This window comes from Ramularia collo-cygni, assembly GCF_900074925.1.
Source record: "Ramularia collo-cygni strain URUG2 genome assembly, contig: RCC_scaffold01, whole genome shotgun sequence".
Taxonomy (NCBI): domain Eukaryota; kingdom Fungi; phylum Ascomycota; class Dothideomycetes; order Mycosphaerellales; family Mycosphaerellaceae; genus Ramularia; species Ramularia collo-cygni.
In genome coordinates this window covers 3,060,648-3,075,752 of record NW_019716255.1, presented here as the reverse complement: position 1 = coordinate 3,075,752, position 15,105 = coordinate 3,060,648, and the positions used below count along the sequence as shown (strand labels likewise).

At 53.0% G+C, this 15,105-nt stretch overlaps 6 protein-coding genes; 4 read left to right on the top strand and 2 right to left on the bottom strand.

The window, feature by feature from the left end:
- Positions 1–272: 272 nt before the first annotated feature.
- On the top strand, positions 273–4,577 carry RCC_01019 (uncharacterized protein; the record flags this gene model as incomplete). Its single annotated transcript, XM_023766255.1, has 1 exon — positions 273–4,577. The coding sequence occupies one exon, from the start codon at positions 273–275 to the stop codon at positions 4,575–4,577; it is 4,305 nt and encodes a 1,434-aa protein (XP_023622023.1).
- Positions 4,578–5,201: 624 nt separating this feature from the next.
- Positions 5,202–5,920, bottom strand: RCC_01018 (related to molybdopterin synthase large subunit; the record flags this gene model as incomplete). XM_023766254.1 has 2 exons in its annotated part: positions 5,202–5,641; positions 5,770–5,920. 2 exons carry the CDS (start codon positions 5,918–5,920, stop codon positions 5,202–5,204), a joined length of 591 nt encoding a protein of 196 aa, XP_023622022.1.
- A 779-nt stretch (positions 5,921–6,699) lies between these two features.
- Positions 6,700–7,887, top strand: RCC_01017 (uncharacterized protein; the record flags this gene model as incomplete). Its single annotated transcript, XM_023766253.1, has 1 exon — positions 6,700–7,887. The coding sequence occupies one exon, from the start codon at positions 6,700–6,702 to the stop codon at positions 7,885–7,887; it is 1,188 nt and encodes a 395-aa protein (XP_023622021.1).
- Positions 7,888–8,854: 967 nt separating this feature from the next.
- On the top strand, positions 8,855–11,019 carry RCC_12296 (uncharacterized protein; the record flags this gene model as incomplete). XM_023766252.1 has 2 exons in its annotated part: positions 8,855–9,747; positions 9,807–11,019. 2 exons carry the CDS (start codon positions 8,855–8,857, stop codon positions 11,017–11,019), a joined length of 2,106 nt encoding a protein of 701 aa, XP_023622020.1.
- A 1,837-nt stretch (positions 11,020–12,856) lies between these two features.
- Positions 12,857–14,122, top strand: RCC_01016 (uncharacterized protein; the record flags this gene model as incomplete). XM_023766251.1 has 3 exons in its annotated part: positions 12,857–13,147; positions 13,252–13,785; positions 13,835–14,122. The coding sequence occupies 3 exons, from the start codon at positions 12,857–12,859 to the stop codon at positions 14,120–14,122; spliced, it is 1,113 nt and encodes a 370-aa protein (XP_023622019.1).
- Positions 14,123–14,457: 335 nt separating this feature from the next.
- Positions 14,458–14,889, bottom strand: RCC_01015 (uncharacterized protein; the record flags this gene model as incomplete). The annotated part of the gene is made up of 1 exon (XM_023766250.1): positions 14,458–14,889. One exon carries the CDS (start codon positions 14,887–14,889, stop codon positions 14,458–14,460), a length of 432 nt encoding a protein of 143 aa, XP_023622018.1.
- Positions 14,890–15,105: the final 216 nt, after the last annotated feature.

Below are 15,105 nucleotides of genomic sequence, written 5' to 3'. Positions count from 1 at the left end.
TCGCACTCGTTTCCCTGTGCTTATCCCAGCGGGTAACCCTGCGAGCGGGCCCTTTAGTGAGACCTTTGAACCTATGTTGTACCTTGTGAGCCTTCTCCTTCGCCCTTACCCATCCGCCTTGATTCTTTTCCTGCCAGCCCGCTACTCTTGGGATATTGCATTTTTGTACARTTGCCAGCGGCCCGGCTAGCTAAAGACGATGGGAAGTTGACCCAGCGCGTACGGGTATTGATGAAGATGCTTCGAAGCAACGAGTGGTGTGCAACCGAGCGATGGACTATCGACCGCCGCCGGACTCCCAGCGTCCTTTACCCCCTCAACGCGCGGTGAGCGGCTCATACGCCCTCCAGCAGGGCCCCAGAAGAGCCCCTCTACCGTCTCGCCTTCAAAATGTGCGATCGGTATCGCAACCTGGTCTGCAGGTGGATAACACGCGCGATGGAGCAACAGTCGGTGTAAGAAATACGGCGGCGTTTCTGAGCAATCATGGCATAGTCTCATCGCCTGGTGGAGGGCAGGATAGTGATGGGGAGATGTCACGTCCGGCGAAAAGGGCAAAGATCGAAACTGAGGCATCGCGAGGAGCGGACAACGAGACTTTGGCTACCAGGAACGACATCGCCCACCTAGTGATACCAGGATCACCACTTCCTGCCATTCCAAAGCCCACGCGGGTTGCACACAAACCATCCACCAACACCAACCAACGTCGAGCAAAGATAGACCGGACAGCGCGCCAGGCGAACGGAATAGAACCGCCCAGCATTGCAACGCGACTACCAGCTCCCAAATACGCCGCCGACTTCGGACCATGGAAGGGAACCCATCCTGAAGATGTGTTGAGTGAGTATGCAGTCAAGTCGGGCTATTTCGACAAAGCACCTGGTCCAAATTCCACGGAGTCGAACTCCGCCAAACCTACGATATGGCCCAACCTCAGTCAGAAGAACAACATGGGTCTTCAGACGCTATCCTACCTCTTCACTCAGGTCATGGAAAAGCGTCAAATGATGGGTAGGTGTACAGCACCGTCTACGTTCAAGCCTCCACCACGTGTGACCGTCACGGATACGAAACGCGAGGCATGGCTGCGGGACCTGTCGAACCCCGAGGTGCCTTTGCGGAAGCAAAGCAGAACGATCCCGCACGGCATCAGGGGCAAGTTGTTGATGGAGCAATGTCTGGGCAAAGACATTCCCCTGCCACGCGCTGTGTGGCTGGCCAAATGTGTCGGGGCGAATGAGCTGCGTGCATTTCGTCGAAAGGGCGTCAGCGGAGCCATAGCAGCCAGCGGGGAGAGCAAATGGGTGAGAGAATGGACAATACACGTGGAACAATTCTTGGAAGGTGCCATTACATCCTGCGGGCAGCCCGAGTGGCAGGCGAAGATGAATTACGCCGTGAAGTTGGCCACGAGCTTTTACACAGAGCGTCTCCTGGAACGCGATCATTATCTGGATTGGATTGTGTCGTCCTTTGCCGGAGCTGGTCCTGAAACGCTGCCTGTTTGGATCATCGTTGTGCAGCTGTACTGGCATGATATCATAGCATTCGTGCGACGAGGCAGAAAGCTGGCTCAAGCTATGCTTGGGATACTTCACCGGAGCGCTTGTGGAAGCATCTCCATTGGCGACATGCTCGAAGCCCGCTTGAAAAAGTTGATAGTGGTCATGGCGGTCGCCAGTCGCGGTTGCTTGATCATTCCCAAAACCTGGGAGAAATACAGCTATCTCCTGGTTCCACATACCTTTGGATTGGATTACTCCAGATTCCTGGCACATGCACAAAACCTCAAGAGGCGCAATTCGCGGCTTACTCTACCTCTTCGCAAGACTTCAGAAAGCACACGATCGGCCTCTCTGAACTTGTACTCTATTCTCGATGCCGCAACGCTCAATGTCGACTTCGAAGCGCTGACGGCGAGATGCCTTGCTTCAGTGTCTGATGTGACGAAGCTCGTGCCAGCATTGTTGAGTTGGTCCGCGTCGGTCTACCGTGCGGGTACGGCTCGTATTTATCTGGCAACCGGCGTACTGTCGCAGCTCAACAGTCTTGGCTACTATACAGATGAAATCGTTATGGATTTTGTCAAAACTGGAAGCACAAGTCCCATCATAGCTGGAAATGTCTACAGAGTCATTGCTGAGTTGATCCGTGCAAACAGCTTTTCTGCCGGTCGTTACTTGCAATGGCTAATGACAAGCGGCTCACTCACGCAGGCTAACCGCTCGCTGTTCTCCAACGGGCTTCTCTCGGCGCTGCCGCTTGATGCGCTTCAGCCGCACCTGTTGAACTCCAGGAATATGCTCCAAAGACGTCTCGGAAACGTTGAGGATGAGAGTGCTCTTGTGGAAGCTGTGTTGGCGAGAGTGGAATCCGCTGCAGATGAAGGTCCGGAGCTTGAGGTTGACATGAACATCGTGAGCGATACTGCCAAGCTGGCAGTCGCCCGACAAGTTTCCATGAGAGCAGCGATGAGAGCGAAAGCAGGGACGACTACATTACGATATTTCTGCAGAGTCAGAGTTGTTTTGGAAGCTTGCGGTGATCTTCGAGCTTTGGCCGATGTGTTACAATCTACCAGCCTTACCGAGGATCCGGCACTGCTTGCAACCATGGCAGATACCGTAAACATTCATTCGGTCTCCTTTGGGGCGCTAGGCTGCTTTCAAGCCTTGCTGTGGCAGCTTCTGGAGCGCTACAACGTTCTGCGATCTCAGCAGCCGCTCGACCGAAGATTTATCATCGCGCTGAAAAGCCTCGCCAAACGCTTCCCCGAGAATGGACATCTATTCGGGCATCTCGAGCAGGACTTGGTGCTCTGCGAGCAGCAGAATTCGGCGAATGTTTGTTCCCCGGCTTCTGACAGCATTGTAAGCATGCAAGCATCCAACTTGGCTTCGGACAGCGACATCGATGCCGTCTTTGCTAGTGGCAACAACATGGACGAGCAGCTCATGCAAAGGATCTTCTCGCGAGTTGTGCAGCGCGCTCGGAAGACTACATTGCCAGACATTCAATTCCCGAGCAAAATTTGCGGATGGCTTGAGCAGCTGCGTGCTGTTGCGGTTGATCCTTGCAGTTTTGACCAGATGGCCATCAACCACATCCAAGCTTGTTTGAAAGACCCCGCCCAGGTCGTCTCACCATGTAACGTTATCACTGCTCTTGTTGCCAGCGGCTGTACATCGTTCGCTGCCATGGTCAACGAGGCTAAATCGCCTGTGGCGGCGTCCGTAATGGTWCGGCTGTTGACATCAAAAGCCGTGGCATACGAGGGCTTGCACGCTGCAGAAACCTATCATTTCCGAGTTCAGCAACAGCGATACTGCTTCGACCATGCGGACGCCGTGATACGACTGTTCGTCACCGCATTGGACCATCCGGACCTGTTGCTCGAAGACCCAGGACTGGTCGATCTAATATTGAACTATCCCATCACCCACCTCAAAGAAGTCACGGAAGCTCTAGCTGGTCGTTCTTGGTCGCAAGCTTCTCTTGCAAACTGTTCACGCTTGGCGGCAACGTTAATGGGTCTCGGACGTGACTTCGGGACTCTCGACACTCAATCTATTGTTGCCAATGCCGACGCTTTGTCCATTGCGTACTGTGCAGGTGCTCTGAAATTGCACGCCAAGCTCACGCCTGAAACAAGCGACGAGGTGCAACAAGCCGTGCTGAACGCTATAGCCGATGGCTCCGAAGTATGGCCTCAGCTGCTGTCGAGCGTCGATGAAAGCATCGTGCAAGAGATCTATCGATGGGCCCGTGATCAGGTGATGGAAAAGGCCTTTGATTCCGAACGCCTTAACCCTTTCGAACTGTCAAAGATACTTCGCTCGCTTGAGATCCTGGATGTCACTGTTCATGCAGCGAAGCAAGACGACCGGGGCACTGTAGTTCCCATGATCGTCGAGCAGCTGAAGGCGCTGGATACACGGCTGACAACGCTTGGCATCGTTGACCTGGAAGAAGAACACAGTCAGCCAACTGTGCGCTCACTTCGTATTCTGCTGCACTTGAGCATTCTCTATTCGGGCACTTCGAGCACGCGCAACGAATTGTCGGAACAGAGTCATTGCCAGCTGCTTGGCTCACTTTGCAATCTCCTTGTGCACTCCCACTTGCAAGGCCAGCAAGAGTTGCTAGAGTACATCTACGATATCGCCTCGGCCATGGTCGACAACCTGTCGGAAGCGAACTTATCAATGTTGGCAAGAAGCTTTGCTGGCAGAGACAACAGGTTGTCCTCGTTGCTTGGCACATATCCATCGCCTGATGCTTGGCTTGCCATCGCATCTCATCCTCAACCTCAAGGTACGCAGCAGCAGCGTACTTTGATGAAGCAATCAGGGAGCCAGCAGMAGGTTCCCGGTAGACAGCCGCCGCAGCAGTCACCAGTACAACAGCATGGCTTCCAGAGGCCACCGGTCAGAGCGGACGGTAGGCCAGTCATTGATGTAAAGATGGTGCCTTTCCCGCTTCGCCGATGGGAGATCATTTCTGACGCCACACCAATGATTGGTGACAACGACACGAGCTTGAGTTTGGGCTTGTTCGGTGCGAGAAAGGTGTAAAGCGCAATCGATATTATTATGAGAGACGAGATCCGTCGCCCACGGAAGGGCAGTCGCGATCAGGCTTGAGGCGTTTTGGAAATGTTGCATTTTGCTTGGGTTTACATTTCAGCTGCGTTCGAGCGGAGGCTTTCCTCGATGATGATTCTGGCATTGGGATTGAAATTAATGACGGTAACTTTGAGCGACGCTTCAACCTGTCGTTCATATCATGTAGATCTCGCTATGTAGGAGCGTATACGGATAACCATATACAACGCGACCTCCAAACATTTCTTTCGGCAGGGTAGTTGAGCAACCATGTCTCCTCAAATGAACGCGTGGGAGGTGCCCGATAACAGCAGTAGGTGCATTGGCATCGGCTATGAATGAGCAGTCAAGGACTTGATTCGTTACGTCCTGTGGTAAGGTTCTTTGACTTCACACTAGAATTCCCCCAAACGTGTGTTGCAGGCGGAGAAATGACATTCACGACGTTGGTACACAGACAGGATCGTAACAGCTCTACTTTCGGCAGATCTGAACATCACAGACGAACTTGAAGCGCAACATACAATAAGCTAGAGACTCTGGAGCCATTTGAGGTCAAATATCACTACCCCAACCCTAACCCTGCAATCGGAGTCAAATTTCCAAGCCACCCTCAGTCCACTCTCCACTGCTTTGAGTTCTGGATTTCAGAATACCTCTCTTCGGTGGAGCATTGCTGGCTTTTGATACCTTCCTCACAGGTACACCGGCTTGGCCATCCCGATTACTCCTCCAGACTCCACCATCCTCGAACCATTCCTCCTTCCAGATCTCAGCCTTCGATTTGATCTGCTCGAGACATTCCTCTCCTGCGAGCCATGCAGCTTTGCGGTGTGGAGCAGCAATGGCGATGATGATGCTCTCATCACCAATGTCCACACGTCCGAGACGATGGCTCACCGAGATTCCCGTAAGAGAGTGGGTATCGCAGATCACGCGGCATATTCTTYGAAGCGTCTTGAGCGCAAGCGGAGGATATGTGGAGTAGGATAGGTGAGTGACTGTCTTGGAGGCGAAGGAATCGCGGGTACAGCCTGGATTGAGTAGGACATGGTGAGCAAAAGTCATGGATATACACACTAGTATTGAGCATGGCACTATCGTGAAGGCATGGGTATAGCAGTATCAAATAACATCTCCAAAGCACGCAAAGCTTACTTACCTGCAAATAAGACCACGGCGCCTGCTTTGGGACTTTTCACTCTGGCCATGTGGGTAGTAGCGTCGAGCGGGTCATAGGTGAGGGAAACATGGATGTTATCTTCTGTGAGGGATTGCTCGCCTACAAACCGGCGGGAACTCTCTTCGGCCATGGTTATGGAGGGTGCTAGGGACAGACTGGATGGCGAAAAGCTAAGGTGACCCTATTCATGATACGTTGTTGTCTTGCTCACAGCCGGTGATGTCTGATATTGAGGTAGGCTCGCAGTTGCCGGCCGAGGTTTTGCCGCCCACGAGCTTTCGTTGCCTGCAGCTGCAGCTGCTTCCATCACTTCGCTCACTTTGGTCTGTGCCAATAGATCAGCAGTCATCCATCAGTGCCGGTGAGCAGTGCAGGAAATTGCAGAACGACCGATGCCGCTGACATTTCCAGACGAGAACAATCGGTAACGAGGGAGGGTTTTGCGGCCTTGCGACAACCCGCGACYCCTGACGACAATCAAACGCTACCAACCATATCAGGCGATCGCTGGAGGAGCGTCTGTGGACTACTGAAGAGAAAGGGCAGAAAAAGGACACCTTGTACTTATATCCATTCCGCTCGGCTTCGTGTTATTGCGAACGATTCTGTACGTATCGGCCTTGCGAGCGCGTAATCACAGGATCATGGCGTGAAAGAGAAGAATTGGAAGAATCATAATGGAGACCATGGGAGGCAGAAATCTTTGGAACTATGAGCTGATTGATGTACTGTACCCAGACCTGACTTGCCGTGGCCAGAGCTATCTGTCAGGCGTGTACATAACCCATTGTACCAGCACACTTCCTCCAAGCGCAGCTTTTCAAGCGCAGTTGGGACGTGAACAGAACTCACTTCAGATCAGCCCACTTCCGTCGCGAATCCGACCAACCACGTCCGAAACAGTTCAGCATGTCCGCGGATGACGACACCTTCGACATTGACATCTACGGAGATGATGTACCACAAGAATTGAAGCCCGCCGCCAATGGTGCCAACGGCGAAGAATATCCAGAGGATCGGATCGACTTTGATGACGATGAGCCACAGCACGAAACGCAGAATGTTGAGGGTGGAGCGGACAAAGGGGACGACAGCACACCCAATGTGCAACAAGGAACCAAACGTAAGGCTTCATTCGACGAGGAAGAACGGCAGGACAAATACCAGCCAGACCAGCAACAGTCCAACTCAACGGAAGAAGGCTCCCCGTCTGCCTCGTTGGTTGATCCACACGCGACTTCTGCCATCAAGCTCGCTGAGCTACACTGGTGGACCACAGAAGAACACGTCCGAGCCTTCGTTGCAAGCGCCGGCGTTGAGTCGTCATTGAAGGAAATCTCTTTTGGCGAGCACAAGATCAACGGCAAGTCCAAAGGGGAGGCCTTTCTCGAATTTACAACACCAGCGGCTGCCAGCGCCACCAAAAGAGCAATAGAGCGTGCCGACGAGGTAGATGACGGCAACGGCGGGACTAAGAGCGTCAGAGTCAACAAATTCCAAGTTGGCTACGGCACGCCCGGAAACAATCCATACAAGGGACGAGATTCTGGTGCCATTGTGACTAAGAAAGAATACAGTTCCGGCCCTGGAGGAGCTTACAACAGTTTTGGTGCGAATCGCGGAGGTAGGGGCGGTTTCCAAAGAGGTGGTGGCTTCCAGAGAGGAGGTGGATACAACCGTGGCGGCTATCAGCAGGGCGGTGGTGGCATGGCCCAGCAGAGCGGTCCTGCAGGTGGCTATGGCGGCATGAATGGAGGAATGAACGGCGGAATGCCGATGGCAAACAACCCTATGATGGCTATGGGTGCAATGGGCGGCTTCGGTAATTTTGCAGGCAATATGCGCGGCGGCATGGCAATGGGACGAGGAGGCGCTGGCTTTGGAGGCGGAGGGTTCGCGGGTGGTATGGGAGGGTTCAACAACATGGCAATGAATGGTATGAACGGGATGATGGGTATGGGAGGAAGAGGAGGATGGGGGCAAGGAGGCGGTGGCTATCAACAAGGTGGTGGCATGCAGCAGCAACAGCAGGGCGGCTATGGCTCGGGAAGCTATGGTGCCCAACAGGGAAACAAACGAATGAAGTCCGAGCAGTAGGTATGGTCGACGACCTTGATGTACTTTATTCGACGGCCCAATGCGATGCCGAAAGGAGTTCTGGGCGTATCAGTATGTAAAGATAGTCGATGAATGGGGATTATTATGCATTCTTCTCGGGCCTGCATTGACAATGTGTGACTATAATTTTGTCACTCATACTGTCTTCTCCATCCGGACTTCAGATGTAATTCCACATGGCATTAACCCAATGAGAGATATGCAAGGTATATGTAATTCCCAGCTGCGGCATCCGATAATGCCTGCTGCAGATCCATCTTCACGTGGAAACAATGGTCACCTTCTGGGTTCTACCGGCGGCCTTCAACTTAGTTACAGCATGGAAACGTCGTCGCCAGACCTTGCACAACGGTGTATGATTGAATTCATGCACTTCTGTCATGTCGATCTCACTCCGCACCTTGCATGAGGTGGTTGTGTTGATCGATTGGCCATGTGTCGTGGCCCCACACGAGTCACGCATTGCGTTCTGTGGTTCGGCTCTATCAACCTTGGAAGCGTCAAGCGGCAACCCCTTTATCTCGAAAGCTTGTCCCGGTCCTAGCTCGTCTCGCATGTGTACAATTCATCTCCGATCTTCCGTCCCTTGGTCGTTCCTCCCTACTCCGTTGTACCGGTCAGCAGCGTGATCCATGCGACAGCAGGCTGCGCGCTGCTTCGATGGTACGTGGAGTTGCTACCGGAGCAGGTTGCTGCAATGTACGAGTCTGAGGGCGCAGTAACGGTTGGTAGGAGYTTCGCCTCATTCAAACACATACATCTCCAACGACTCAGTCTTCACCTCGCTCAGGCCCCTCTCTAGTAGTTTTATCTCGTCACACAACAAGCGTGAGAGAGAAGCGAGTCACACATCTTCCAAACGCGCGCGGATCACTCTGCGGCGGGGCTAAACTGGCAGTTTGCTGCCGTGCAACTTAAAACGAGCAGGGTTCGAAACACTAGCAGCATGGCGACCTCTTTCAACCACGCGTATCGCTTGCCCGACGGCGTGAACTATTCCTTCTCGCGCCGACCTTCAACGGCCATCCCTCTGCCACCGATCCCCTCATCATATGACGACGTCGGCATCTTCTCTAGCGGTGCGCAACAATTCAAAACCTCTTACAGTCCAATAAAAGCAACCTTCAATCGCGCAAGGAGATCCGCGTCGCAAAGCGCGAGCGCGAGTGTGTCGCGAGGTGACAGACCAAGTGAGAAGGAAGGATTTCGATCGCGCGGGAACAGCTTCTCTTTCCTGCGGAGGACCTCTTCCACCAAGACTTTGAATTCGACCCGGGACGTTGCTCCCCCAGTACCAGACCTTCCTTTCTTCAGACCTGCTCCTGCTCCCGAACTGTCATCTCCAACCATGTTGAGGAAGTTCAGCCGGTCAAAGGCGTCAGCCGCCGCAGAGCCCACAAGCCCGCGTCTACCAGCTCCCTCGCTTTCACCACTACCCGCTGGCATTGCAAGCTTCGACGACTCTCGACCCGACAGTGTCGCCATCTTTGAGCACGCCTACACGATTACCAGCAGCCCAGTCCAGCGGCAACAGCAACAGCGGCCCGCCGCCAACTTCTCACGTCCTCAAGCCATGGCACCCACGCCCGCCAGCAACAACAGCTCGTCTTCGCCCGACTATGCGACTCGCTCCGGCGGGTTGGGATCCGGCCTGTCTTCGTCTCCGCTCTACAAACCTGGCATGAATACTGCCAGCGGCGAGTACGTGGTTGACCCGTATGCCGACCGGACCCAGAGCATGACCAATCGCGGTCGTTTCTCCTATGCTTCTTCCTCTCAARTTAACGCGGTGAACAGCCCCCGAAGAGTGCGCAGACGCAAAGATCCCACACCGTTCAAGTACGCTCCATACCTCTCATCTGCGTTGACTGCCAACCTAATTAGCTAACCATTTGAAGCGTGCTAGTAATGGGAGCAAAAAACAGCGGCAAGACGTCGTTTGTCACCTTTCTCCGACACTCGCTCTTGGCCAAGTCAAGCAAGTCATTCCCCGGTGAGGTGCCAGAAGCCCAGGCTTCCAGCGGAAAGTCGTTCACGTCGCACTACATCGAAACTGAAATGGATGGAGAGCGTGTTGGTCTCAYGCTGTGGGACTCTGCCGGACTAGAGAAGGGTGTCGTCGATCTGCAGCTGCGGGAGATGACGGCATTTGTTGAGTCCAAGTTCGAGGACACTTTCATGGAGGAGCAAAAAGTCATGCGAAGTCCAGGTGTCAAGGACACACACATCCATTGCGTCCTCCTCATTCTGGATCCGGTGAATCTCKATGGCACCCTCGGCAAATCTGCCGCATTCAAGCAGCGTGGCTCACATGCCGGGAGCCCCGACGATAATCTCGATCTGCAAGTTATGCGTGCGCTGTGGGGCAAGACCACCGTCATACCTGTTATATCCAAAGCTGATACGCTTACTGTTGGACACATGAATTACCTCAAACGCGCAATGTGGGACTCGCTCAAAACCGCAAAGCTCGATCCGCTCGAAGCCCTGGATCTGGAAGATGATGCCGGGTCTTCTGACCTGGATTCCGACGAGGAGAAGGACAGCGTTCTTGCAGAAGCAGAAGAAGAAGTGCCTGYACCCAAGCCAAAAATGCACAAGCGCCTGTCCTCCGTGCATTCCATGCAGAACCAGAACATGACCGAAGACGACACGCCATACCTCCCGATGTCCATCCTCTCACCCGATGTCTACGACCTCCCGCCTTATGCACCAATCAACAGAGGCACCAAGATCGGCCGTCGCTTTCCATGGGGTTTTGCAGATCCGCACGACGCAGACCATTGCGATTTTGGACGCTTACGTGACAGCGTGTTCCTGGAGTGGCGCAGCGAATTGCGAGAGCTCAGTCGCAGCAAATGGTATGAGAACTGGCGTACGTCGAGGCTCAAGAATTTCCCGGGCACCAAACAGCGTATTCGAGGCGGAGTCACACCGGTTGCAGCTGTACCTCGGGAAGGCCGGATTGCCAGCCAGGCAGTCGCTGCAACGAGTGTCCCTAGGAGTGTCAGCAATGGAGGTGCGAATCCAGGCGCAAGCACGCAAAATCTTGCTGGCAGTGCCCCAAATATACGCAGAGAAGTCTCTGGCGTGAGCGAGGCGGAAGTTTGAGAGCGGCCGACGGTGATCAGACGATTGGAAGCAAGGAAGCCAGTCGAAGAATTTTACGATGAATGCCTGGGCATCCCGGACCAGCGAGAAACGGAATGCCAGGCTACAAAAAGCCACTCCGGCAGAACGGCCGCCAGTGTCCCTTCGAAGCGCTCTTTTTCTTCTCAACATTGAGCATCCAAAAGACATTACGATAGCGACAAACGCTTAGCGAGACAGATTGAGGACAATTGGAGAGATGAGTACTTTGACATTAGCAGAGATTGACGGCAGTAGCGAGGACTACTGGCCGATCGTCGTGGTGCGAAGACATGATTTGTAGATATACCCCCAACGCGTGCAGATGTTTGATTCGCAATGTTTAATCTTCGCTGGCGATACGTGTGCAGAATATGGAATGGAATGAGTCGCTTGGAAGAGACCAACGCGGTGTCTTTCCGCTTTCCGCTGCAATGTCTCAGGCAGACCAGTATGCTCGTCGTTCTTTCATTGCTTTTGCCTCTGTCACGAGCTTCAAACATCACATGCCTTGCAATGAGCCGCCTCCGCTCACTTTACATTTTGCAATACTTCATTTTAGACGAAGCCATGGGCGGGTTCGAGGCCTCGGATCAATTCAAGGCGCCCAATTGCTCCTCCCGAAAGCTACATGTAGCCCCACCTCAACAATGTGCGTGCGTGCGGCTGAACCGGTGTCGCACAAATCGTACAAGTAGGCACGAAGCGTTCCACTGCATGGGAAACCCTCTAGAAGTCTGTGTGTCTTCTGCTCGCTCACCTCTATCTCCCTCACCGCGTGCTGTCGTGTGTCCTCGTACGGTCTGCCTTCAGAATGTCTCTTCGGCCGGATGACCGCTCAGGTCGGGCGAGATCATCTTCAAGATCTGGAAGGGAGAGATCAAGATCTAGGAGCRATGTTCGTGCCCCGGAAGCGCCTGAGGTTCCGAGAAGCCAGTATACCTATCAACAGCCTTCCTCGTCGTCGTTCGGAATGCCAGGAAGTTTCTCGCATGGAGGCCCAGAGCCCAGGTATGATGAGAGAACGCCAAGCCAAGCTGGAAGTGCATATTATCCACCGGCGACGGCTGCTCCACAATCGCAATATCCACCGCCAACTTCTGGACTGCCGTATCCCATAGAGGGCGGATACTCGGACTTTCCGCTTCACGAGCGTCCAGGATATGATTCCCATCAGTCCCAAGGGTATTATGCTCCTCCCCTACCGCAGGCCATGAAACAGGCCGACGATGACTTGGCATATGGATCGGATTCTTCAAAGGCTTCCCGGGAGCAATTGTCACGACATAGCTCTTATTCTTCAAACTACCGATATGCCCCTACCTCTGCTACTGATAACAGAAATACCGTGCAGAAGTATCAGTATGCTCAGACGCCAGAGAACGTGACATACAATGCAAGACCGCATTCAGTATCTGGACCGCAGGCCATCAACCACTCTTCGATCAGTCAGGGCCCACCTCCTCCTCGTCAGGTCAGCCACTCTTCGAACACACAGGGACAGCCCTATGATCCATTACCCAGGACGTATGCGAACTCGTCATATAATCCCAGTCTAGGAAATGCTCAGATAGTTGAGATGACGCCTGGGTCTGGACGGCAGGACCGACATGGCTCCAGCTCTGCCAAGACTCATCGTCTGTCCACTAACATGGAGCAGTCTGGTCTAGCAGCTCCTCGTTCTCCTGGACTTGGACCGCGAATGAACAGACTGTCCGTCAGTGGCAATAGACCCGATATGTATGCTGTTGGAGGTGGCCTACCGCCACCTTCACCTATGTTAGAACCATATCAGGGAACATATCAATCGCTGTCGCCGATGCCTTTGGCTTTGAGACTTGATGATGACTCGGATCTGGACGATCTTACACCACTGAATGCGCCCGCTCCGAAAAAGTCAGCCAAAGGCGTCGAACGCCACGGAAGCAAGGGACATGGCACCCGCGAGAAGAAGCGTGCAGTAGTCTATGACGCAGAAGACGATGCGAAGACGATCGCTAAGGCGCTCAATCATCATAGCATCGATGCTGCTGCAATATGCGATATCCTTCCTCACCTTTCCCACGATCAGATCTTGGACGTCCGCAAAGAGTACAAGAAACAAGTCAAGGTAAGACATTCTGCGGGGAAAGAGCTAGAGACTTAGGGAAGCACGATTCCACTGTGATGTGCTACTCTGTCCGGGAGATTGCTAACGTTCTTCTTCATCATCAGGTGCAAGGCAAGGGTGTCAATCTCTCCAAACATTTCAAGACGAAGATCACTGGAAACTTTGGCAAAGCAGTGTACGTGACTGCGCTTGGTAGATGGGAGAGCGAGGGCTACTGGGCAAACTTCTGGTATCAGTCGCATGGMAGTCGAAGAGAGCTCTTGATCGAAAGCTTGATGGGAAGATCCAATAGCGAGATTCGCATGATCAAGGATGACTTCAAGGATAAGAGATACGGAGACTCTTTGACCAGATGTATGGAGAAGGAGTTGAAGATGGACAAGTTCCGGAGTGCCGTCTTGATGGTTCTGGAAGAGAGAAGGCAGGAGGAACAGGACGTTTATCCTGTGGAGTATGTGCACAGAGACGTGGATCTTCTGTATCGTTCGGTTCATGCAGAGAGGGGTGGTGAGAGCGGTATGTTGGAGATCATCGTGAGGCGAAGCGATGCGCATCTGAGGGACGTGCTAAGGACGTACGAGAGAATGTATGGCGAGAACTTTGCAAGGGTGGCGTTGAAGAAGAGTAACAACCTAGTGGTAAGTTGGACCGGCACATCGGATTGGAAAGCGAGCTGACATTTGGTAGGGAGAAGTCATTGCGCATATCTTGAATGGGGTGATCAACAAACCAGCAAGGGACGCCCTGTTACTGCAGCACGCCATCAAAGACATCGCGGAGAAGAACAAGGACGATGAGCTGCGCTATGAACTGCTCATCTCTCGTTTGGTACGCTTACATTGGGACAAGCTGCATTTGATGCGGGTCAAGAAAGAGTACTATGAGAAGTACCGGGTTGTGATGGAAGATGCGATCGAAGACGCGACAAAGGGCGACTTTAGGGAATTCATGTGTGAGCTTTGCGAGGTGAAGTGATTATTACGAACAGAGACACCACCGACAGCTTGAGTTATGCCGGAGCATGAGATTTGGAAGCACTCACAATACTTGAATGCAATTGCACTGTACCGGCTTGGGAGAGTATTGGTCTACAGTACGCTGTAAACTCGCTGTCTGTTTCAATTGAGACCCATATACTGACTAGCCTACACAAAAGAACAAAGAGATGTGTAGCAAGAGAGCATTGAGATCACAATCAACAAATTTGGAAAGGCTACAGGTAAGAAGACACTTTGATTTGATCGTCCTCCAACAACTCGGACACCCAATAAAAGAAGCAAAAGCAAGTCCCAAAAGCATTTCAATCACATTCAAGCGCGTCCATTGCATCTGAAAGGCATAACCCGACCAATATGCGGGAAAGTCTTGGCCAGCGCTCTGTTCATACTGTCACCCCAACCAACGGTATTGTTGAAGATGATACGCATGTGGCCGCCTCGTAAGCGTCGGCAACTCCAGACCGTGATTTCATTTCTGGTGTTCTTCAGTTCCCGCCAAAGAGCATCACAATGACCCTGTGTGAATGTACGACCCACGCGGATGTCGTAGGTGGCATGAAGACCGTGCTTGTGGGAGATGCAACGCTGCTGGTTGAGAGGGATGGTGACGGCACGCTTCTCGATGTTGTGATCCGGGGAGGCGACGGCGTCTGGGAAGGCTAGAGCTTCGGGCGTGGCGAAGGCGGAAAGCATCAGGCAGGCTGCCACGAGGGCGAAGAGAAGGGTCCTGAATGATGAGAACATTTTTCTTTGCGGTTGTAGTTGTTGTATCGTCGATGTGACTCAGTGGAATAGAGGGAGTTTCTAAGGCAGGGGAGTTGAGGCTTTTAAAAATCCTTCGCCAAGGCGATATTTGAACAAAGACATCCCAGAGTGGTGTTCAATAGGGAGTCTTCAATGCGGAGACCGTTGTGTGCAGTTTGTTTCCATGAGCTTGAGACCCGACAGAAATTGCCGTCG